The following is a 24,597-nucleotide window of genomic DNA, read 5'->3' as shown; positions in this document are numbered from 1 at the left end:
AGGGCATGTACCTTGGTTGCGGGCACATCCCCAGTAGGGGGTGTGCAGGAGGCAGCTGATCGATGTTTCTCTCTCATCGATGTTTCTACCTCTCTATCCCTCTCCCTTCCTCTCTGTAAAAAAATCAATAAAACATATTTTAAAAAAACAAAAACAAAAAAAACCTGAAAGTTACAAGTAAACAAACAAGATAAACAAACAAACAAAAAAACTTATCACCACAGACAACAATATGGTGGTTACCAGAGGGAAGGGGAAAAAGGGTAGTAAGGATTAAGGGAGTCAAATATATGGTGATAGAAGAAGATTTGACTTTGGGTGGTGGGCACACAGTGAAATATACTAGTGCAGATGATGTATCATACAATTGTACCCTTGAAACCCATATAATCTTATTAACCCCAATAATGTCAATGTCACCACAATAAATTAAAAAAAGAAAATATATACACACAAGAAAACTACAGACCAATTTTACTTATGAACACAGACATAAAAATGTTAAATGATCTACTAGTAAAATGATTCCTTCAGGATAGTAAAACATAATATAGTATGGCCAAGTGGAGGTGTGTGTGTGTGTGTGTGTGTGTGTGTGTGTGTGTGTGTGTGTCTTACATATACAATCATATGCCAAACTGAAAAGCCTGGAGAACAGTTTCTTTTTAATTCCCATTTCCTAAATACTGGCATATAGTAGTGGCTTAATGAATAGACATATTTTAAATTTATGATGGTTCTATCATAACTGAATTAATTTCTCCTTATAACCTACTGATCTTTTATTTTCATGGAAATAATGAAAATTATTTTTCATGGAAAAATAAGCTACATGAAACTATGATAATGTAGTGAAAATTAAAGCATCTGGCATAATTATATTCCTTTAGGGGAATAATATGAAAAAATAACAGAAGTCAACAGGCAGAACCAAGTTGAGATATCGCTAGAAAGTGTGCTGAGAAGTGATAAAGATTCTGCAGGTATATGAAAATGCTTTAATCCCCAAAGGTTTTATTTCACCTAGAGACTGATTATTAATTAATCTCTGCCTCTAAGTCAATTAGATGTTATACTTCTAGGACTACCCTTAATTAAAAGTGAGTCAATCTAACGGTAAGTATGGGAGTTTGGCTAGTGTATTAGATCTCTGGAGCCCTGCTGATAATCAGAGTGAGTAAATGAAATAGCTCTTCTTCTCTTTGCTCCCAAAAGTCTGGCTGATCAACTGTTTGCTTTGTGAGGAAAGAAGGGATCAAAAGCTCCGGCTCTATCCTCTAAGTGTTGATGAGTCAAATGGTAGAGGAGAAAACAGAATGGATAATTTACAAAATGGATACTAACTCTGCAAGTGATTGTGGATTTGAATAGACAAACTATGAGGCATACACAAAATCTACTACTCAAAGTATGATAAAATAACACAGTGAGGATGTACTCAAGATATCTTGATCCCTGGCTTACCTTACAGTACTTGGTTTGCTTGTGATGACATCTGGGACTTCATACCTGGGCTTCAGGGGAGTTTCTTCATTGATTTTAAGCCTGAAAATATTTCCCTCTATACCAAAAACTTCAGCCAAAAGAGGAACCTGGGCACAGACATGAGATTAATTTCCATAGGTTAACCCAGTGATGATCAGTTCTATAATCAAATGACAATAATTAGAAAACTATGTTTAAATTATTATAGGCCAAGCAAACTGGAGAATAATGGTAATCATGAAGAAATAAAGCTTCCCAATCTATAATGTACTTGCTTGGCTATACCTGCGGGAGATAAGAAACACCTTCTATGTGTTGTATGGCCAGGAAAATGTATAATTGTCTGGACCAGGACCTTCAAGAGTGGTCTCTATTAATAATTATACTGGATTACACACATAAACTGAAACTGCTCTTGCAAAATTGGGACATATGACAACTGTATCTCTGACAAATTACAGATGTCTAGAGAATAAGAGTTTGATGTTAAAACTAGAGAACTGGATTCAAGCTAAATGAAAGATGAAGGGTAACAAGCCACAGAATAGAATAGAATAGAATAGAATAGAATAGGGAGTAAAACAGTGGTCATTGGGGCTCTCTAGTATAGATATATGAGGCTTGTTACATTAAAATCAAGGTTCTTCCTGTACATCTGAGCATATGGCCTTGGGAACTTTCTCAGGATGCTAGGATATTCTCAGCTTTCTTAAGAGGCTTGGATTTTCTCAGCTTTATTAAGAGGCTTGGCAACTTAGGTAAAATTCTGCTTACAATGGGAGATGGAAGCAACATAGAATTATAAAGAGAATACAGGATTTGAAAAATAAGACACAAAACAACAAAACCCAAGAGAGTAGAAGGGGCTTCATTAAGGTTACAAAATGAGGCATTTAGATCAGAGAAATATTTTAAGACTGTGTTTTTCAAGTGTTGTGCCATGACACACTGGTGGATTGCAAACCCTTCATTAAGTGTGATGGCAAATTCGGTTATCACTGGGGACACTGTTACTATAATGTCTGTAAAATGAAAGGCTAAGCTGGGTAGGTTGTGTGACATACTAGTAGTATAGAGCAGATACAGTGTGCAAGTAAGAGATAGGAAGTAGGAGCATATCAAAGCAGCACCAAAAAAAGAGATGTTACTGGAACCTCGCTTTGGGGAATACAGAAAAGTAGTCAGGGCACTTAAACGGTAAAGTGACATGACACTGAAGAGTGACCAGGTAAATAGTGCAGTGGCTGTGGCTGCTTTTACAGACATTTTAAAGACAGGCTTGTTATAGTAGTAATAATATTGTAAGGCCCTGATCACTGGCCAGGTCTAGGGACCCTACCCATGCACTGGGGCTCTAGTTGGTATATAACATTGTATAAGTTTAATGTTTACAATGTGTTGATACACTTATATACTGCAAAATGATTACCATTATAGCCTTAGCTAACACTTGCATCATGTCTCATAATTACCATCTTTTTGTGGTGAGAACATTTTAGATCTACTCTTTTAGAAACTTTCAAGTATATAATAGAGTATTATTAACTATAATCACTATACTGTACATTAGATATCTAGAAGTTATTCACCTTAGAGCTGAAAGTCTGTAGTCTTTGACCAACATACCCTCTTCCCCCCGACTCCTATCATACTGTAATTATTGATTAGGTGTTTAAAGTTCTTTTATATATTTGAATTATTGTGCTGTCAGAATTCTAAATTTGAAAATGTGTCCAAATATAAAGCTAAACTCCTGTTAGATTACACATTCTCTCCCAAATTAGACATATATTTCTATTGCCCTCCCAAATTCAATTCAACTGACATTTATTTGGTATCTAATATTGTGATGCGCTGTTTGTTGTGAAAAAGATGGCTGTACTCTTAGGGAGATGGCAATTTAGAGACAAAACATACATAGTAAACATAAAGCATTTTATGCTGAGCTAGAAGGACAAGGAATGTGCTGTGGGAAAACAAGGTAGGGGAATATTAATGATGATTCTAAGGAGAGGGGTTCTGGGAAATCGCTTCAGAGGAAGACAGACTTGAGCAGGGCCTTCAGGGACTTTGGGAGGCAAAAATAAATAAATAAATAAAGTTAAGCAGAGGGTATATGGGTTGTCTGTCTATGTATGATTAACAAATTGTGTCTAATTTATGCGCTCAGAGATCCTACTATTTTAGTGAAATCGCTTTTAAAAAATTGTTTTTAAAAACCAAAGACTGGTCTGTATGTTTTGTTCTTGAAGCTGCATCCCAGGAAAGAATCCAAATTATATGAGAGGAGGTAGCAATAACCCTGCTTTTACACAATAACCTTATGCAACCAAACTTAAAAAGCCCCATTTTGTTGTCTTTTTAACTTAATTAAGCAAGCCAATTTTTCCAATTAGGTAACTCTTTTTAAGGTCAACATCTAGATTCAATCTTATCTCTTACCACCAACAACATAGCTTCATGTTCTAAGCACATAATTTCCTTAGTATACATTTGCTTCTATGATCTGTTTCATGCTGTTTTTAGTGGCTTAAAATTTTTTTTTTAAACAGCAGTGGACTCTAAGAAGTTCAATAAGAAAAGCTATTCAGGTTGAAGATAGTGAAGAGTAGCTCACAACCCCAACCTTTAAGCCCCCTCCCCTCTCTGCATGGAGTGTGAGACACCTCCATGGAAGCCTCAGGGCTCTGTGGATGACAGTTTATGAACCATTTCCCTGGGCTTCTTAACTGCCAGTTATTGCCCAATTCTTCCACCAAAACCTTGCTGTGTCAAAAAGTCTGGCCCTAGTCAGTTAGGCTTAGTGGATAGAGCGTTGGCCTGTGGATTGAAGGGTCCCGGGTTCCATTCCAGTCAGAGCACATGCCTGGGTTGTGGGCTCAATCCCCAGTGTGGGGCGTGCAGGAAGCAGCCAATCAATGATTCTCTCTCATCATTGATGTTTCTCTCTCTCTCTCCCTCTCCCTTCCTCTCTGAAATCAATAAAAATATATATATTTTAAAAAGTCTAGACATGAATGTTTTATTCTTCTATCTAAAACATTAAGAATTTCTAGATATTCCTGTTCTTCTCTAGGGACCTGTCTAGACATTTATTAAACAATAATATACAAATAAATTATCCATTCTCTTACTCTTATTAGTGATGATTGGAAATGACAATGAAAAAATACGTTAAGATAACATATTTAAGTTAGATCACTTCAATTTAGAATTATTTAGTGTTAATACTTAGATAATAGTAGCAGTTACACTCAACTTGCAGCAAGATGGATTCATGTAAAATAAGTAAAGAAATACATAACATTTTAAATGAGGTGAGACAGCATGGGCTTTACTTCTTTAAAAAATTTAAGATGTGTAAATGTCCACCTACACAGAGAAGATGAGATAAATCCTCAGAGAAAGGAATATATTTGGGAGGTTCCTTTTAGTACAAGTCTCTACTTGTTTTTTCATAAACCTTTATTCAGAGGTTTATCTCTCATAGTTTGGGTAAGTATTAATTCCCTTTTCCTATTTGATTTCTCCCATACTTAATACAAAACCTGGTAGTCTGTCATCCATAAGTCAAGTTTTTTTGGCCACATGGGCAAAAATATCAGACAGGTTGTAAAAATCATGGCAGTAGAAACAGTCTTGACTATGAATTCAAGTAGTGGCTTGATCATAATAATACTAAAACAAAACTTTTTTGCCCTAGCTGGTTTGGCTTGGTGGATAGAGTGCCGGCCTTTGGACCCAGGTTTAATTCTGGTGAAGGGCACATGCCTGGGTTGCAGGCTCGATCCCTGGCAGGAGGCAGCCAATCAATGATTCTCTCTCATCATTGATGTTTCTCTCTCTCTCTCCCTGTTCCTTCCTCTCTGAAATCAATAAAAAAATATTTTTAAGAAACCAAAAAACTTTTTGTTCATCCAGAACTGGAAATCACAACTACTAGAGATTGTGACTGAGTTAACAAATGCCCCTAAAACACACATTTAAATGGCAGTGGGTATTAAAAAGGGAAATTATGAAAGCAAGTTCTCCCTGATGGACAGAGTTCTCATTTTTCCTCTGGCACCAGGTCTCTCTACTAGACTATATGGAACAGTTAACCTAAAAGGCCTAGAAGAGTGAGCAAAAACCTCTTTCAGCAATAACCTCTTGATCAAGACCTCCAGGGATACAGAGAATGGTCTAAGATTTAATTAAATTGCCGTAGGGCACCAACTGTCCCTTCCATAGTTGCAGCCAGTTGGTTTATTGCAAGCACCGATTCTGTATGGAGAACGTTAGCAAGTTCATGCCGGGTTAATGCCCATTCTCCAAGGACAATTAGCCTGTCCAGGTGTGCTTCTGATTGTTTGGCCACTTTCCAAATTAGCTGCCTGTTCCTGGCCATTTCTGCAGAAACAGTGTTGGTTAAAAAATGGTAGTTGTGCCTCATCTGCTGAGGAGGTAGCTGGTTAGGCAAAGTCCTATTTTCATCAGGCTTAGATGAAGAGGCAAGGGGTTACTTCATGAAGGTGCTCAGATATATCCCTTCATCCTTGGAGAAGCTGCTAGAAGTGTTGTCTGTGTTGAAAACTTGCAAACAGGCTGCAAAAGAAAGTAAACATGTCATGAGAAAGCATCAAAATTAGCAATATGAAGTAGGTCAAAGACAAGATAAGGCTTTTTAGCTAGACTCAGAAGACAGCATAAATTTTCCTGCTCTGATGTCGTAAGACTAGGTCTTCTCTGTTTTTCAATCCCGGTCAAATTTTCACTGAAGGTAAAAAACTGACACCACTACAACAAAAACAGTTCTAAAAAAGCTGTCAAGATTTTATTGATAACTCCTTTCTTTTTTGATTTTCTTCTGTAAGCTTCTTTACCAAATATCTACCTTATTATTCTGTCATCAGAAATAGGCAAGATACTAAACTGGGACCCTACTGAGAAAATATATGCATTTGAACCTGCAACCAGCTCTTCTTCAAAGCCTGACCAGAGCATGACCTGGAGATAATACACAGGGTAATACTTCAGCTTGTATTATAACACTAGGGGCCAGTGCACAAAATTCATGCATGGGTAGGGTCCCTAGGCCTGGCCAGCAATCAGGGCTGATCGGGCCCTTCTGGCTGTCTGCAGGCCCGCCGGGGGGCTCCCTTCCCCAGCTGCCGGCCGGGACCTCCCTTCCCTGGCTGCCAGCTGGAGCCTTCCTTCGTTCCGTGCCGCCCCCTGGTGGTCAGCGCACATCATAGCAAGCAATAGAACTCCCAGTCCCCGGTCAATCTCCCGTGGGGACACTTTGCATATTAGCCTTTTATATATATAGATTACTGTATCCCAGGAACATCATGTTTGCTATGACTGAATTGTGTGTCCCCCCCAAATTCATGTATTGAAGCTCTAACCTTCAGTGTGATGGTATTTGGAGATGGGGTCTTTGGGAGGTGATAAGGTTTAGATGAGGTCATGAGGGTGGGGTCATGATGGGATTAGTGCCCTTACAAGAAGAAATCAGAAAGTTAGGTCTCTCTCCACCATGTAAATATACAGCAAGAAGGTGACAATCTATAAGCCAGGGATAGAATCCTCAACAGACACCTAGGTTTTAGATTTCCCAGACTCCAGAACTGTGAGAAATAGATGCCTTTTCTTTGAAGACCTCCACTCTATGGTATTTTGTTATGGTAGTCTGAGCTGACTAAGATACTGTTGAATGAAGCCTGGTTGTTTCCTGGTTGCTTATTAAAAGGCAGATTGGGGGTTGGGGATTGGGAAGAAGGATTTCAAAAATTAACAATGGATCTTGCTAACAAGGTTACTGCTTTAAGAGTTTTAAAGGTGTGGGGGAGGCTGGTACTAAGAGTGCTGGTTTTGTCAGAATCTGTCTCATCAATGAAACCTGAGAACTACAGCTGTGAGCTGAATAGGACCCTCTTACACTTTGGGCTCTATTTCTCTGAACCTCAAATAAAAAGCTGTTATTCTGAATAAGTGGATGTATGCAGCTTGTTTTAAATCTCGACCACAACCATACCATAGGCTAATGTGAAATCACCATAAAACACCAATCTCATCCCAGAAACAAGCTCTAACAGAGACTCCTTGACTATGCTGTAAGCGAGACACAAGGCTCAGACAACTTTAGAGAATACTATCTGGATCGTTTTTGTCCCTATCAAACTGACAGAGGGCATAAGGTCTTATATCCCTATCAGTCATCACATTAAAATGGAGTTCGGCTCAGAATTTCAGGGTGACCTCCCAAAACGTATACATTTGCATGCATTTGCCTGGGATCAGGGTATGTAGATTCCCTAGGTAGCCCTGATATTTCCAATACCTGAAAATGAGGTCTGTTTCAAGGGGTCCTCGAAATTCTCAGTCTTGAGAGCCATGTTGTTGACATCTGGATAACTTGTCTTTGCTTGTTGGGCTCCTCAGTTTGACCCTTGTGAGCCATGTGCTGTCTTGTGCTGAGATCCTGTGGGTCCTCCTGGACTGTGGTTTCTTTTCCATTGAAGGCATCCAAGATCTGGTGGGTTCTGGTTCTAGCACCTGATCTGAACAGCGTTATCCCTCACATTTTCAGGATCCAAAGAGAGGTGTGTGCAGAGAAACTGATCTATAGTCTGAAAAAGGCCATATGTGGGGAATCTACCACTAACTGCATGGCCATCAAGCTGTATTGAGAATTTTCATTTTGGCCCACCCTGGTATACAGGGTGCTTTTGCCTCATTTACTTTTCCTCAGCATGTGTCATCATGACAGTGGATTGTTCAGGTGGTGCTCAATATACTAAGCCTCCCCAAGGATGGAAAGGGATGGCATCTACAACTCTGTAGGGTTAGACACCTTGGGGACAGGAAGGAAAATGAACAATATTGGGGAAAATGAGACAGGAAAGGTACTTGACTTTTGGTAGGAGGCCTAATGCCTCCTGGAAGGTCTCTGCTGGACTCCTTGCATTTCCTGGAGCCAGCTGCCTCTGCTGACCCTGAATACAGGTGTTTGGCTGGGTGTCAGGTAACTGGACCACACACAAGTGTCAGGTGGCTCTCTAGGAAAGAAATTAGTGCTGCCCCATGTTTTCCCATAGCTATCAAATTAGGTTATAAAAGGATGCATAGTTTGGGAGACTTCAATCAGCAGTAGAGGATCTATAACTTCAGGGATATCATGAGCTGAGAACTCAAAGGGGACAAATTCCTCCAGAAAAAAATGGGTGGTATAAGAAGCAGCACTCAATTTTGGAGAAAGGCTAACCGTCCCATCTGTGTAGTTAAAAGAGATAAACTAAGTGTACTGCCACCATAACTACATCCTTAAGTAAACAGAAGTTGGGGACAGGGAACAGGGATAAAGAACACGGAACTGTTGATATGATTCCAGTCTCTATTTTGAATTCGGGCAAGAAAGCTATGTCAGACTGACTGGTGTGGTTCAGTGGTTGAGAGTCTACCTATGAACCAGGAGGAGGTCATGGTTCCATTCCCAGTCATGGCACATGCCCAGGTTGTAGGCTCGACCCCCAGTAGGGGGCGTGTAGGAGGCAGCTGATCCATGATTCTCTCTCATCATTGATGTTTCTATCTCTCCCTCTCCCTTCCTCTCTGAAATCAATAAAAATATATTTTAAAAAGAAGAAAAAAGAAAGCTATGTTAGAAAATTCCATGCCTATGAAATAAGCTAAAATCTTTAACACTTCATAAGGAAGGTAGCCTTCCTCATTGTGTAATTATTCCTTCTATCTGAGAATAAGTTGGGGTCCTAAATTAAAGGCCTTACAAATGTTACAGAGAACCCGGTTTTGTGGGGTAGTTTTTGTTCTATCTTCTCAGAGGAGATTCCTCAGTGTGGTACTATAGAACCAGAGCTATGGTAGTTGCCAGGAGACCTCTCACAGCTTTGCAGTGAAAGTAGGGATTTTGTCTTCATCTGCTTCTCAGAATTGGTATTTTTTAGTGAGTGGGTGGAGTTACTATCCAAGATATTAGGGACCTAGACAACATGGTTTTAACTATGTCTTTCAGTTTCATGAATTTCCAATTAAGCCAGATTGGTCTGGGAGGCCTTAGAAGCTTAAGGATGCCTTTCAAAGATGGCAGAGGATCTGGAAACGAGGGTCAAATTGGGAGCAACAGGTATTTGTGCATAGTCACACTTCCTAGCCCAGCCCACAGAACTTCCTCTATAACTAGCCCATCTGTATGGCCCATCTGAAGTAGTCTGGTGACTTGACAGGTGAGGAAAAGAACTTAGAATATAATACTGCTCCAATCTTTTCAGTATATAATGACTAAGGTGATCTGCCAGTGAAGAGCTCGGGAGATGGGCCATTTGTGGCTTAGGTTTTTCAACTGCACAGTCCCTTGCTCCTCTTGCCCACCCACAATTTGAGGTTTGGACAGTCACTGAATCTGTACCATACTCAGGCTGCATGATTAACTGTATGGTGTGTAATAGTGATAGAAAGAGCATGGTCGCTTGATAGAGTCCATAGATGCAAGTGAAAATCCTGGTCAGTAGCTGTCACTAGTAAAGATTCTGGTTACTAGCTGTGACTATGAGCAAGTGACTTTTTAGACGTCAATTTCCTTATCTGAAAATTGGGGATAATATGATAAGCCTTTGAGATGTACTATGAAGACTGCTTAAGAGGAAATAACATTTGTAACACATCTAGGAAAGCATCTGATATACAGGCAACCTATACTGTTGATATTCATGTTACTTTTAAAGTAATATTAGTTAGCTATGAAGAAGTTTATAGTACTTCCCTAACAAAGTTTATTTTTAAAACATACATAGTTTTAATTAGCCTTTGTGGAAATTTACTTCATTCAACGCAAATAAATGTAGAAATAAATAATTCTTTGTAGAAAATACTTGTATCTCACCTTAGTTGCTTCATTGATGATTTGGAATCTGGTGCTGTCTTTGCCTGCTGTGACTGAGTCTAGTAACGCCTGATAGGTGGACTTCTTGGAGAGCTGCTGTTTCTGACGCCTACAGATGTGAAGTGTACAGATGCCTGAGAATTATTTGTGACTGTCAACATTCAATAGACCATATTACCCAGGACAAGTCATTAAAATTTACTATGATAGTAAGTGAATTAGGCACAGACAGTAATAGTACTCCAATAAAGCACTAACAGGAGTACTTTGTTATTAGGGTGCTAATAAAATTAGTAGTAACAAGAAAAATACTAATGAAAGTGTTTATAACATAACACTACTAAAAGATGGTCCTTTGTCCCCTTTACTGAGAAGGTGGGGCAGTTTTCATAGATGACTTTTATTAGCTTATTAATTTCACTCCCTCTTTCCATGAAATGTACACGTTAATAGAAACTCAATAATTTCTCGTAGAAATCAACATAATCTAGTGGTTTAACAAGGTGACTAGGAGTTTACTATACAATTCCCTTTAAGATACTTGTTCACATTAAAATGATAGAATTTTCTTCCTCTAGGTAGTGTGAATAAATTAGGAAGTTGTAATATGTGATACTTTCAGGATCACATAAAGCTCTGGGGAAACAGGCAATCTTATATAGTGATGATGGAAGTACAAAATGATACAGTCTTATGGAGGGATAGCTAAAATTTCAAATACATTTACTCTTTGATCCAGTAATCCCACTCCAGGAAATTTATCTTATAAATAAGCTTGCATGTGTAGGAAATGACATATGTATAGCTTTTCATTGTGGCGGAGCTATTATATCAAAACAGCCCCAAAGCCTACCAATATGAGAAAAACTGAATAAATTATAGTACATTTACCCCATGGAATACTATAAAGCTGTAAAAAGAGAGGACAATCCCCATATACTCATGCAAAACTCTTCAGAATAAACTATGAAGCAGAAAAAAAAAAAAAGAGGTGCACAATAGTAGAAAGCTACTTGGTATAAGAAGAATGGTGATATAAGAATATATGCAGTCACAAAAATTACTGGAAGGATAAATAAGAAATTAATCTGGTTACAAGGACAAGATGTGGAATTGGGTGTAAGGGAACAGGAATGAACATAACTTTTCAATGTATATCTTTTTATATTATTTTATTTTTGAACCATGTAAATGTATTATCTATTAAAAGACAAAGTTTTAACATCATTTAAAAACGCTTTGACTTTTAAAATAAACTACCTATTTACTGAAAATTTAAATACTACAGTAGTCATCTGTAATACTTTCAACAATAAAGATAAAAATACTACAGTAGTAAGTATATAAAGTTAAAGGCACATGTCTGGGATAAATTCCTTAATCACCAAATTTCCTAATTGGTTCTTTCCTTATAAAGCCTATCAGTTCTCAAAATTTATTAAACATCAGTTTTGAAATAATGTCAGAAATATTTTGATCTAAGGAATTAATTTCCTCTCCTTACCTGTAGAAAGCAATTTTGCTGCAGTTTTTGAAAATGTTTTTATCCACAGCTTCATCTTCAACACTAAATAAACAGATATTTTTAAGACAGTTATTTTACATAGGGTTTGTGAATCCATTATTTGCACGTCTCTAACGACAGTATGAACATGAGAAGTAAACCTCTGCAATGCAAAATTATGTCATGGCCATAACATAACACAATAACATGTGCTATAGTACAAGACCCTTTTAGAAATCATCCATGGCAAAGAACAAAACACGAAGTTCCGGGATTACTCCGAAAGCAGTAGAAAAAGAGCACTGTCACTTATGAGGAAGGGTTCTTTTAAAATAATGAGTGAAAAATGGCCATGGAAGGAGGCTTGGCTTGGGGTGGTGAACACACAAGACAATATACAGTTGATGTATTATATAACTGTTCACCTGAAACCTATATGATTTAATTAACAGATATCACCCCAATAAATTAAATGTATAAAATAAAATAATTAGTGAAGGCTATGAATACAACAGTAAAATCTGAAGGAGCAAAAACAAACAAAAAAACCCCAAATCAAACGAACAAAAACCAATCCATCCATTTACTTATTCAACAAAATATTTTCAGAATACTCTTACTGAAGGCTGGGTTCTGAGGAAGATACTAAAGACTGTGTCCATGATTTCTGTGAGAGCCTAACCAACAATCACAAATCAACCTGACAAATGCTACAATGGAGTTATGTGCAAGGTGCTAGAATAAGAAGAGAAACAGGTGTAGAAGAAAAATCTTTAGCTTTTTAAGATGATGATGACAATCTAGGTGTGTTTTTTAAGACCAACTTTCCAGAAAAGCTGGTTCTGGACTAGACCATGAACAAAATGTATATATATTGCTAATTGAGATTATGTATTTAACATATGCCCATTAACAACTACAAGGTATAAAGGGGGAAAAACATTAGATTTCATGCAGAGATGTGGCTGAATGCAGCTATAGTCAGCATGTCCATGATTAAAGCTGTGATTGAACACCAATTTCAAAATATGAAAACAAGTCCAGACAGATATACTTGGCCATACTAAAAGATGATTTATTGTGGAAGTAATCAAATCCCTCACTGACTCAGTATTTGTTACTGTTTCTTTTAATTAAGTGTGCAAAGATTAAGAAATTGGCAGCCTTCTGTTTCCAGCTTTGAAGAATGACATGGGAAGAGGTGGGTATAGCAGAACTTTGTAAGCAACATGCTTGAAATTCATGTGTTAGAATTCTGATCACAACTCTTCCAGTTTTGTTAACCATCCTGAAAATATTTTATGAAGGTCTAGCTATTAATATCAACTAATCCCCGGGGAAGTGAAAAAACAACAACAACAAAACAAAACTGATAGAGTCAATGCACAAATATAAAGCATGCAAATAAGAAGTGCAATCAAACAATAAAAACGTCAAAGCCAGAATGTTGCCTGCAGGCCTTCCAGATACTATCTATTATCCCCTGTCTCCCTGGGCCCTGGAGTCAGTCCCTGCAGGATCGCTGGGTCTTTACCTGATTTCTTCTTTTTCGGATATTTCCATGGTTTCCAAGTCACTTCACAGGCTCCAGGCTCTCAGTCCAAGCCCCTGGGCGACCTTTTCAAAACGAGGATAGCCCTCTTTCTAAATTATCACCAGCACTTCACCATCGTCAAGTTTCTGGGAAATGCGAGTCCCCTCCAAATCCTTAAGGAGTGACAATTCGACTCTTCCTCCTGGAATCTCCAGGCCCAGCCGAGTGTTTCTATAGAGACTTATTTTATTTGGCAAATTTTTCTTGGTCATGAGTGGCCCATGAGGGACTGCTTTCGTTAGAAACCGGAACTGTCTTTGCAGCAGAGGGGGCGTGTACGCAGAGTTCCAGCGGAGGACAGTTTTCAGAGCCTGGAAGCCGGGAAGTACCTAGATGGCCGGCCTGATGGTGGCGGAGCTTCCGCAGGTCCATCTCAGTGACGGTCACGCCATGTGTAGAAAACCGACCCACTCCCTCCCCGCCTTAAATGCTGAGTGGGAAGTGCCGGCCAGGTCTTTGCTGGAGCTTTATGTTCTCCACCCAGACTCTACAGTAGCGTCATCCTTTTCAGGGCTAGAAGGGGCTTTTAAAAGAGGTTCTATGTTATATTCTCCAGTTTAGGAATCGCTTAGACTGCACCACCGCCAAATTCCAGTCTTTGCTTAATTAACTCCAGGCACCTTGATAACTCACTACTAGACCCTAATCAGGCAGCCAGATTACCACGGCTTCCCGGGACTCCTGGCCCCGAAGTCTGACTTTGACTTAGACGGGACCAGGGGCAGGAGCGAACAGGAGGGGGAGACCCGAACACTGACGGGGTGTTTGCCGGGTCCCCAAACCTGTACAGGGCTGGGAGAGAGAAGAGCCGCCGGCGGCGGCGTGGCTCTGGGAGACCGTCCTAACGCACCAAGGTGACCAGGTCAGGACAGAACGACGCCTGCGCAGTGTCCCCCAAAGCCTCGCACCGAGCGTGACAACATCGGGAGGGCGGGGCCGCTGAGTCGCCAAACAAACGAACCTCGCGAGGGTGCGAAGACCCGGATGATCCGACCCCCGCCCCTATCCCCCCCCCCGCCACCCCACCCCAGCAGAGCCGGAAGAGGGCGGGACGAGCCGGAAGAAGGTGAAATGCGGTCGGTAGACGCTCCAAGGCTGTGAAGATGGCGGCGGCTGCGTGGCTTCAGGTGCTGCCTGTCATTCTTCTTCTGGGGGCTCCACCGTCCCCATTGTCGCCTTTGGGCGCAGGACCGGTACCCGTCGCTGCTGCCGATCGGTCCAAGTGGCACGTTCCAGTACCGTCGGTGAGTGTTCCGAAGCCACTGAGCCCGGAGGAGCGAGGGGTGGGGCTACGGCGGCCCGAGGGGTCCATGAAGGTTCGGCCCAAGTCCGCTTCCGCAGGGGTGGGGTCGCCGGGAGCGTCCTGGTAGTTGCTTCCCCGGGGCCCTCCTCCCGGGAGCGGGAAGCCGTGAATTTGGGAAGAGGAGCGGGAGTGCCAGGGCCACCCCGGGAGTGCCGAGGCGTGGGGAACGGTGTCGTGGCCAAGTCGGAGAACTTTCAGTGCCCGGCTGGAGACAGGTGAACGGGATGTGTCGGTCCAGAGGGGTTTCTCTTCCCGCTGAAGTTTCACAGAATTCGGTGACCCCGGGGTGGAGAAGAGGGACATGTAAATAGGCGTCTTTCTTTTCCCCCCTCTGCACTTTTTTTTTGTTGCTGGATAGTTTTACGTACGAAGTTGTGTGATTTCGTTTGAACTTTTGAAATGGTTATTCGGAGTTTTGCCGTGTGATTAGGAACCCTAGGCATTAACAAAATGTATGGTAATACTAGAATGGCTAAAGTGGAAGACACAGTATTCTAAAATTGGATAATGGTAATAAAGGCTAGTCTTTCTTTTGGACAATTAACTAGATAGGTTTACCTTTTCTGTCTGTCCCCTTCCCCCCTTTTAAACTTAATTTGAATAAGAGCTATCGTCCTGTGAGCAAACAAAAATCAGATGCAGGTAGGAAATGCGGAAAAGTATGAGGACTGCTAAAACCACGGTGGCCTTTTTGTGTCATTCTGCTCTGCTCACGGGTTGAAATGTCCAAAACGTACTTGAGATTTTATGTGGCAAGCATGGTAGTTTTTGTTCATTTGGTGGAGAACTTTAGGTTCTCAATTTAGGTGTTTACTTGTTACTAAAATGAGTTAAATCTGGCTATCTTCTCATTGAATAGTTTCTTCCTTTTTTTTTTTTTATAATTGGTTATTTTGGCCAGTGATGAGTGGGTAAAGGGGATGAGCTGATTACGGAGTACCTCCTGTGACGATATAAGTTGGGATTTCTTGCAGCCTTCCTTCTAGAGTACTTGCCTCATAGCCTGAGGGGTGGGGGTGTGAGGGGATCTTGTCTGTACCAAGCTTCAAAATCCTGCAGTTTGGATATCGTGGAATTTTACTAAAAGGAAGGCTATAGTTGCCTTTTTTTTTTTTTAAGAAAATAAACTTCAACGTTTTATAAATTTAGGTTTTTATACTATTTATATTCTACCTTGGGAGTTGTTCTCATGCTAATTACCTTTCTCCTTTATCTTTGCAGGGAAAAAATTATTTTAGTTTTGGAAAGATCCTCTTCAAAAATACTACTATCTTCCTGAAATGTGAGTTTTTGCATTTCATGAAGTTTTTGTTTGAGTTTTTGAGTGATCTTTAAACTTTTAAATTACCTCTTTTCTACCTCTGTTGACTTATTCTCAATATAAGTTCTGAAATTTAATAGTCCACTATCTAGGCATTAACATATGTGGTATAACTAAAGTCCTTTCACTGAATAATCTTCAGAATATTTACTTGTGTGAACTTTCTTTTCTTGTTTTTCTGGTGTTTATACAGTTGGCCCTTGAAAAATGAGGGGGTCAAGGGCTCCAACTCCCCACACACTAAAAAATCCATGTATAACTTTTGACGCCCCCAAAACTTAAGTTGTTCTTCAGTATCTGTGGGGATAGATTGTTTCCAGGACCCCCACAGATACTAAAATCAAAGGATCCTCAAGTCTCCTATATAAAATGGCGTAGATCAATGTATACATTCAGCCCTCTGCATCCATGGACTCCTAGCTGCTGATGAAAGCAATATGGGTATTTATTGGGGAAAAAAAAAAAAGCATGTATAAGTGGGCCCATGCAGTTCAGACCATGTTGTTCAAGGGTCAGCTGTATCGTTAGACAGATTGTGTTGGTTGATTGCCAGCATGGTGTTTTAATCTGTTCTGAGTTATAGAGACAATACCAATTTTGCTTTTGTGTGCCTGATGGATGTTTACTGAACATATGACGTACGTTTGTCAGATCACTGGCTGTGAATGAATATGTATAGTGTATCTTTTGTTTGCAAAAGGAGTATTATACCACTTGGATCTTTGCAAGAGGAAACTCAAAGATATTCTTTATTAGGAAATAGGGGTTATGTAGAACAAAACCAGTCTGTCCAGTTTAAAAACCACTGAATCCAAAATATCCCATTGTGCATTAAAGAAAAGCTTCCTTTTATTTCTGAAACTGGCTTTATTTTAGAGAACATAGGCAGCTCTATTTCAAGATCAAGGATAAAAAATCTAAGTCATCCATGTATATTTCTATGCATACCTCCATGAAGTGCAAAGTTGGAAGTCATAGTTTGATGATTTTATCCTTTTAATAATTTAGTAAGTAGTTATTAAAAACTTACTATGTGCCAGGCACTGTTTGAGACAGCAGGGAAGTGATAGAAAAGGATCTTTCTCTAGTTGATTTACTGGGGTTGAAGGAGGACAATATACTCTCCTGATAAATGACTTAAATTTTATTTAAATCAAATCTACTCTGACACACTGGTCTTTCTTATGAGGTTGGTTTACTAGATTAGAGTAGCTTTTAGGGTTAGCAGTGTTTTATCTTTTGTCTGACAGTCTGTGTTGCGGTCTGGCTAGTGACGGGCTGTGAAAGAATTCACAATTAGAAGCGATGCAGAGAGGGAAATGTTTTTACTTCCAAGGGAGCAAAGGGCCAAGTATTGCTCGTCAGTACAAGGCTGGGAACCAAAGGTTGCTTGCTCTTTTCAGCAGTGGCTATTGCAAGGAAGGGAGGGGGGGATTCTGTTGAAGTTGAGCAGATACCAGGGCTGGTTGTCTTGAAAAGTTAGTTTGCTTTCCAGGAGACAGTCCGGCAGATGTCCTAAGGAGGTGTCTTATCAGTATTTTTTCCACGCCTGTAAAACATGCTTAGAACAAAAGTTATGAAGAGTTCAAAAGAAGCTTGTTTGAAGGGGAGTAGGGAAAGGAACTTTTCTACTAACTAGAGACTACTTTGGTATGAATTATTCCTGTGTTTTTAAAATAGCAGGGAGGAGGAGGGGGATGCAAGAATGTAGCCTTGAGAGTAGCTTATCTTGTCCTGCAGTTTGAATAGAAGGGCTGTTTGAATCAGAGGAGCCAATAATCTAGGGGTTTAATTACCAGGTGCTTCTCATAAATTGTGGAAGGCCAGAGCAAAGAAGAGGAAAGGACTTTTTCTGTCCTTACAGCCTGTATGCTATTCTTTACTTTTATTATGTACAGTCTTTTCTCACCTGTTTTTGATCTAGTAGTGTTTTGCCAAGTTACACAAGCTACATATTTTGAAGTTACATACATTTCATTGTTTTTGGAGGATTTCCAGCTCCTTAAAATTTACATTATCTTTCACTTCTGTGCTTTCTCATATTTACCATGTCTCTGATCTTATACTTTTGTGGGTGTGTTATATAGCTTTCCATGAAACTGGGTATAGAGCCCACAACTGGGCATGTACCCTGTCCTGGTTCACGGTCTATGCTCAACCACTGAGCCACAACAGTCAGGCTAGGGGTACTTCTTACTGGCTTTTTATTTAATTAATCCTGTCTCTGTATGGTTCTTCTATAGCAAGCTAGCAATATCCTTTTATCATTCCCATAAATTCTGTTCAGCACATCAGATTTTTGTGTATTTTAATTGAACCTTATAAAAGTGTGTCATTTAAACATTAGTTTGAAAAACCAATTTAAAACAAAGTGAAAGGTTATAACTTTAGGTATGCCGCTTTTGTTAGAACCAAAATAGGTTCCTAGGTACAGTCATGTTTATTTGTCATGTTTGCATAAAGTTGGAATTTCTAGTATATTTTCCTTTCTATAGCAAGAAGCAAAGTAAAAGGTAATGTTGACCCTCCTTCTCCCCCAGACAGCGAATCACTTCCAAATCTTCCAATGCCTTGGTCCACTAGAATGTTGTGTTCCAGACTAAGTTAATGAGGCTTTTATGATTTCGTAAGGTTCCTTGAGGTTTCTCTTAAGGTTGGTTTTGAAAAGAATCTAATACTCTTTTATTTTTGCTCTTGCTATTTTCTATCTTCCCCAGCCAGGTTTGCTTTTTATTCATAGTTCTTCCTACTCAATCTTGGTATCTTTCAAGTTTTAAACCATGAATTTTCTCCTTGGTGGAACTATTTGGAATATTGCCTTGTGATATGTCTAATGTTGTTATTCCTTCTCTCTCCAACTAGAATGGAGTCTTTTCAAGGGTTTTACTAATTTTCCCCCTCCTGTTTCCATCTTTGGCCTATCACAGTGCCATGTAGCACTATATTTAAGTGCGCTGCTCAATAAATATTTGGATAATAATAGAAGACTGGTTTTAACTTAGAACTGCTTTATTGTTTCCAGATTTTTCAAGGTTTTAAAGCATAAAAGTAGATACAGTTTCAAAGTTTAAAAGCTGCTTAACTGCTTTTTCTTTTTGTGGGTAACTTAATTTTATATGAAGAATATCCAGTTCTTTTTGCATGTATTACTTCATTACCTTCTGTGTAGAGAAGAGATGGCCTGTGAATATCTCATTTTAGCAGAAAATAAGTGGGGTGGTGGGGTTTATCTTTTATTCACAAAGATTCTTCTTTTATAGTTGATGGAGAACCTTGTGATGTATCTTTGAATATAACCTGGTATCTAAAAAGTGCTGATTGTTACAATGAAATCTACAACTTCAAGGTAAGGAACATAAACTTACAGACTTTTCTTGGACTTTAGAGATCATCAGGTCCTAATCCAAGAGAGGAAGGAGTGTCAGGAAGCCATGGAGGAGAAAAATAGAGTCCATGCTTCCCAAGTTGCAGGCGTAGTTAATTGCCAGCAGTTCTCAAACTTTCTAGTCTCAGAATTCTGTTACATTTTAAAATAGACTCCAAAATGCCTTTGTTCATATTGTATTTATATTAAAAATTAAAACTGTGCTCACTTTGACAGCACATATACTAATATTGGAACGTTATAGAGAAGATAGCATGGCCCCTGTAGAAGGATGACATGCAAATTGGTGAAGTGTTCCATATTAAAAAAAAAAAAGAGAGAGAGAGAAATAGAGAAATATTTATTCAGCAATAATAAACTCACTGCATGTTATAAAAAATTTTAATAAAATACTTAAAAAAACACACCAGAAGAGTGGTATTATTTTGTATATTTGCAAGTCTCTTTATTTAATGTCTGGTATAGTAGAAGACAGCTGGAATCTTGTATCTTTTACTCAGTCTGTTTCGATGTTATTTTGGTCATGGGCACATAGCCAGGTTGCAGGCTCGATCCCCAGTGTGGGGCGTGCAGGAGGCAGCCAATCAATGATTCTTTCTCATCGTTGTTGTTTCAATCTCTCTCTCCCTCTCCCTTCCTTCCTCTCTGAAATCAATAAAATATATTAAAAAAACACAACTGCAAGTTTGTGACTATGAAGAGTACAATGAGTACTAGTACAGTTGGATGCCATTGCATTGGTTCCTGATAAGGGGCAGCAGTTTACTCATCATTACTTTTGCACTATTAGTACAAGGCAAATAACATGATGATGATGGCAAGGCAAATAACATATGATGATGAGGAAGTAGAGGAGGAGGAGGAGGAAGGGGGGAGGGAATAGTTTTGACCTCTTAGACCTCATAAACGAAAGGGTCCATGGACCATACTTTCAGAATTACCATTGTACACTGTACTTGAGCATTGAAGATTTATGGCTCCAGTATGGATTTTTTTAGGCCTTTTTCATTCTTTCTTTAAAAATTTTTTTTTATTACATTTCTCCTACTATTCTTGAGGTTTCTTTTTAAAGATAATCTGCCTGGTCTTAAAAATATCTACCATTCAATCAGTTTTTCAAACCATAAACATTTTAAATCTCTGCCTAATATTAGGGTTTAAATTATCTTTTTGTGGTGGTGTTAATTGTTTTTTGCATTTGTTATACAACATTGGGTAGGATTAATAGGAGGAGGACTAAAGCACTGAAGAATTTAGAGAGATGATAATATCAGAATATAATTTGAAATATTGTTGGCTGATCTTTTTCTCCTAATTAATTACTAATGCATTTATAGTTAAAAACTTTATATATTTGAAACTTCTGATAAAATTGGTCAAGAGCTTAGCAGATCCAGTCTTCATAGGTAGTATAAGTTAAGAATGTAAAAGTTATTTTGTCATGGGACAAAATTATGGAAATGACAAGCAGATAGAGATGTGATATTGGACCTTAGAAAAAAGAGGGTGAGGTTAGGCATGTAGATATCGGAGAAAAATACACAGAACTAGTTAGTGAAGCCACAAAAATGGAGTGTTTTCAGAGTATCAGCAGTGGGCTATTAATGGCTACAACAATTTTGTGCTCTATCTTAGCTTATGAGCACAAGTATATCTTTTCATTAGTGGTGTTAATTTAGTCAAGTAACTTGTAAATATATACATGTATTTTTGAGGTGATGAATGTTAACCAAATTTATTGTGACATTTATTTCAATACATATATACAGTTATATCTCTAAAGGGGAAAGATTTACAGCTATCAAAGTTGAAGAAATCCATGTACTTATTTTACCTCACATCCCTCTATTATCTTCATATTTGTTAGCTATATTATTTTTATGGTACCCTTTCCCCCTTTCCCCCCCTCTAATCTGTTTACCTTTTCTTTCTTTACCTTATTGTTCTGGCTAGAATCTCCAGTGTGATTTTGAGTAATAGTAGTAAGAGTGGCTGTCGTTGTTCCTGATATTAAGGAAGAAGCAGTCAGTCTTTTACTGTTATGCATGATGTTAGCTGTAGCTTTTTGGTAGATGGCCTTTATCAAGTTGATAAAGTTCCATTCTATTCCTAGTTTGCTAAGAGTTTTAATCATGAATGGATGTTGACTTTTGACAAGTGATTTTTCTGCATCTATTGAGATTGTAAAAATCATATAAATATATTTTCTTGTAACAAAACCCTCTAGAGCAGTGATGGCGAACCTATGACACGTGTGTCAGCACTGACACGCGTAGCCATTTTTAATGACACGTGGCCGCTGAGGCGGCCGCATGCCGAGGATGAAACATTTGTGAAATAATGTTTTTTCCTCAAAGTGACACACTACCCGAGTTATGCTCAGTTTTTTGGCGAAGTTTGACACACCAAGCTCAAAAGGTTGCCCATGACTGCTCTAGAGTCTGTTTCCCAGTGTTGCTAGAATTATCAGAGGAACTACCCTTTCTTTAGAGTCTAACACTATTAGAGTCCAGGATACTATTATATAGAGTCTTTATCTGCTGTTAATTTTTAAAATAGCAACCCCCAAACTATATTTGTATAATAGGTGATCTATATGTTTTAAATATGTTACTTATGAAAGTAAGTTAAATACTTTGTATTTCTTTATTTTTCCAGACAGGAGATATGGAGAAATATTTGGAAGACCTTAGGGAAAAAAAGGGCTTGTCTGGGAAATATCAAACATCATCAAAATTGTTCCAGAACTGTAGTGAACTCTTTAAGGCACAGGTAATGTTTGGTAGTGGTGGGAGGGAAATAGAAAAAAATGAAAAGTTTAATGCCTGTATTTTTGGTGATATCTATTTCCTGCTCCCTAGTTCGATCTTCTGACAGAAATAAGTTAGAAGCATGTTTTGATTGGTGCATAGCCAGTCACATAATTTCTCATCGTAAAAGAGGATGTACTTTATTTGTGTGTAAAAAGCAAACCCCCAATTTTTTTTATATTGGTAAAGACACATAACATAAAATTTACCATTGTAATCATTTTAAGTGTGCCATTTCACATTGTTTTGAAACTATAATCACTAATCATCTTTAGAACTTTTTCGTCTTCCTAAATGACACTTTGTAACGCTTAAACAATAATATCTAGACATATGTTCCTGGTTACTATTCTACTTTCTGTCTCCATGAATTTGACTACTCTAGATACCTCACAGAAGTAGAATCATAACAATATTTGTTTGGCTTCTTGCACTTAATGAAGTGTTTTCAAGGTTCATCCATATAGTATGTACCAGAAATTCTTTCCTTTTTAAGGCTGAATAATGTTTCCTTGTACATATATAACACATCTTGTTTATCCATTGATGGACATTTGAAACCCCCAATTTTTAATTATTTTGTCATCTCATCTAATTGGTATATCCCCAGAAAAGTCAGCATTTTTAGATTTTACTGCTATAGACCTGAAGTGAAAGGGTTGAATTTTACACATATAAGTGGGATTTACATTGTAAAATTATCTTCTCTTAGAAATAGGATTAGACACAAATTTTTCAACAAAAATTATATATCTTATAGGTGTTAAAAATAGTTACTGTAATTATAGCCTTTGTTTTGTGTTTACTGAATTTAAATATTGCTTCAGAATATTTAGCAAATTTCCTTGAAGAGGCAAGGAAGTTCATGGAGAGCTAGGTTTTCTGTCTAGTTACTAGAAGTAGTTTATTGATAAGGCTTTAAGGAATAATTAGTAATAAGCAAATGAAGTAATTGATAATTGAACTGTAAAGATTGAGGTCTTATTATAACTTAGATTTTATGGACTTGGAGAAAAAGAAAATATCTTGTAATGGTAGAAAAAGAAAACTAGGAACAATGTGATATTGAGTAGGGGGTTTTCTGATGTTCTCCTGATTTATCCCCCTGGCTAGGAGAATCATTTGGCCTTTGCTGAATCGGGAAAGCTACCTATTGTATACTGCTGCCCAAAGTTCCTTAATTTTAGATCTGCTATAATCTTTCCAGGATGTTGGCATATACCCCTATTGGTAAGGTTTCCTCTCCTCAGTCTAATGTAGCAGAGTTGAAATATGTGCTCTAAATACTCAGGAAGGAAAATGCCTCACCTGCTGATAACTAGTAAGAAAGGTAAATGTTATAATTAGGGTAGGTTTCTTATAGCCAGGGAGTGTGTTGTGGTGGAAGGAGCAGTGGACCAAAGAGGTAGGAACCTTAGGTTCAATTCCAAAGCTTTGTAGCTTTGAGCCACATTTTCCTTATCTGCAGAATGATGGGGAACTATAAGATCCCTCCATCCGAAGCATAAATCTGATTGGGCACGAGCCCATGGCAGGCACAGTGGGGCCAGGATGAGCAGGAGCAGCAGGTGGGAGCTGCAGGTGGCGTTGGACTGTGGGTTTTGGCCCAATCCCTGCAGGCCAACCAAAGGGACCCCATCTGTGCATGAATTCGTGCATCGGGCCTCTAGTGTTATTATATTTACTGTTTTAACGTGTTTTGCTTTAACCATTTTTATGAATTTAGAAATAATACTTTTATTACATACCTTTAATTTTAGTTTTATATTTCTTTCATAGAGCTTTTCTGGGGATTCTGTGCATCGATTGCCTCTTTTAGGAGAAAAGCAGGAGGTAATTGTTTTCCTTGTTAAATATTTCTGGGAGTAAATAGTAAAGTTTTTTAATTAATTTTCTTTTTTTTAATGTTTTAAAGGCTAAGGAGAATGGAACAAATCTTACCTTTACTGGAGAAAAAATTGTAAGTGTAGTAGGGAATTCAGCTTTTTTATGTTTGTGTATTTTGAATTATCTTGATATGCTAACATTCAAAAAGAAACTTAAGACTGGAAGCTGTATACCAAAATGTTGATAATAGTTGTCCCTGGTTGGTAATATGAGTGATTTTTATTTTCTTCTTGGTGTTTTCTGTATTTTTCATATTTTCTGCAATCATTTTTTATTGTTTTTGTAATTATTACCCCATACATATGTTCACCTAAAAATAAAAGCAAAGGTGACAGGCAAAAGAATATATTTGAGATCCAGGAGGAATTGCAATCCTGGGAATCACTGATTCTGGCAGAAACTGAAGTAGTGTTCTGATTGGGAGGTA

The 24,597-nt window shown here is 38.4% G+C and overlaps 2 protein-coding genes across 7 annotated transcripts in view; one reads left to right on the top strand and one right to left on the bottom strand.

The window, feature by feature from the left end:
* Positions 1 to 13,542, bottom strand: part of GANC (glucosidase alpha, neutral C) — a 78,661-nt gene extending 65,119 nt beyond the window's left edge. For 2 of the 3 annotated variants that reach the window (XR_013813420.1, XM_079768885.1), the window contains exons 1-4: positions 13,405 to 13,542; positions 11,871 to 11,933; positions 10,367 to 10,475; positions 1,465 to 1,592 (exon numbers count right to left, since the gene is read on the bottom strand). Coding sequence is in view for 2 of the 3 variants with exons in the window: in XM_079768885.1 (XP_079625011.1) it covers positions 1,465 to 1,592; positions 10,367 to 10,475; positions 11,871 to 11,933; positions 13,405 to 13,433 (329 nt within the window). In the remaining variant the exon portion in view is untranslated. Of the gene's footprint in view, positions 1 to 1,464; positions 1,593 to 10,366; positions 10,501 to 11,870; positions 11,934 to 13,404 lie in introns of all 3 variants that reach the window. The other variant, XM_079768886.1, reaches the window with a different exon arrangement.
* Positions 13,543 to 14,443: 901 nt separating this feature from the next.
* Positions 14,444 to 24,597, top strand: part of TMEM87A (transmembrane protein 87A) — a 46,175-nt gene continuing 36,021 nt past the window's right edge. Inside the window, exons 1-6 of one of the 4 annotated variants that reach the window (XM_079768893.1) lie at positions 14,444 to 14,708; positions 15,989 to 16,049; positions 19,349 to 19,434; positions 22,132 to 22,245; positions 24,063 to 24,116; positions 24,199 to 24,243. In XM_079768893.1, coding sequence (XP_079625019.1) covers positions 14,568 to 14,708; positions 15,989 to 16,049; positions 19,349 to 19,434; positions 22,132 to 22,245; positions 24,063 to 24,116; positions 24,199 to 24,243 — 501 coding nt within the window. In that variant the 5' untranslated portion in view covers positions 14,444 to 14,567. The remainder of the gene's footprint in view (positions 14,709 to 15,988; positions 16,050 to 19,348; positions 19,435 to 22,131; positions 22,246 to 24,062; positions 24,117 to 24,198; positions 24,244 to 24,597) is intronic. The other 3 variants (XM_079768891.1, XM_079768892.1, XM_079768894.1) reach the window with 3 other exon arrangements.

The sequence above is a fragment of the Cnephaeus nilssonii genome (assembly GCF_951640355.1).
Source record: "Cnephaeus nilssonii genome assembly, chromosome: 4".
Lineage (NCBI taxonomy): Eukaryota > Metazoa > Chordata > Mammalia > Chiroptera > Vespertilionidae > Cnephaeus > Cnephaeus nilssonii.
Note: the sequence above shows the minus strand (reverse complement) of the source record. Positions and strands in the feature narration are given on the sequence as shown.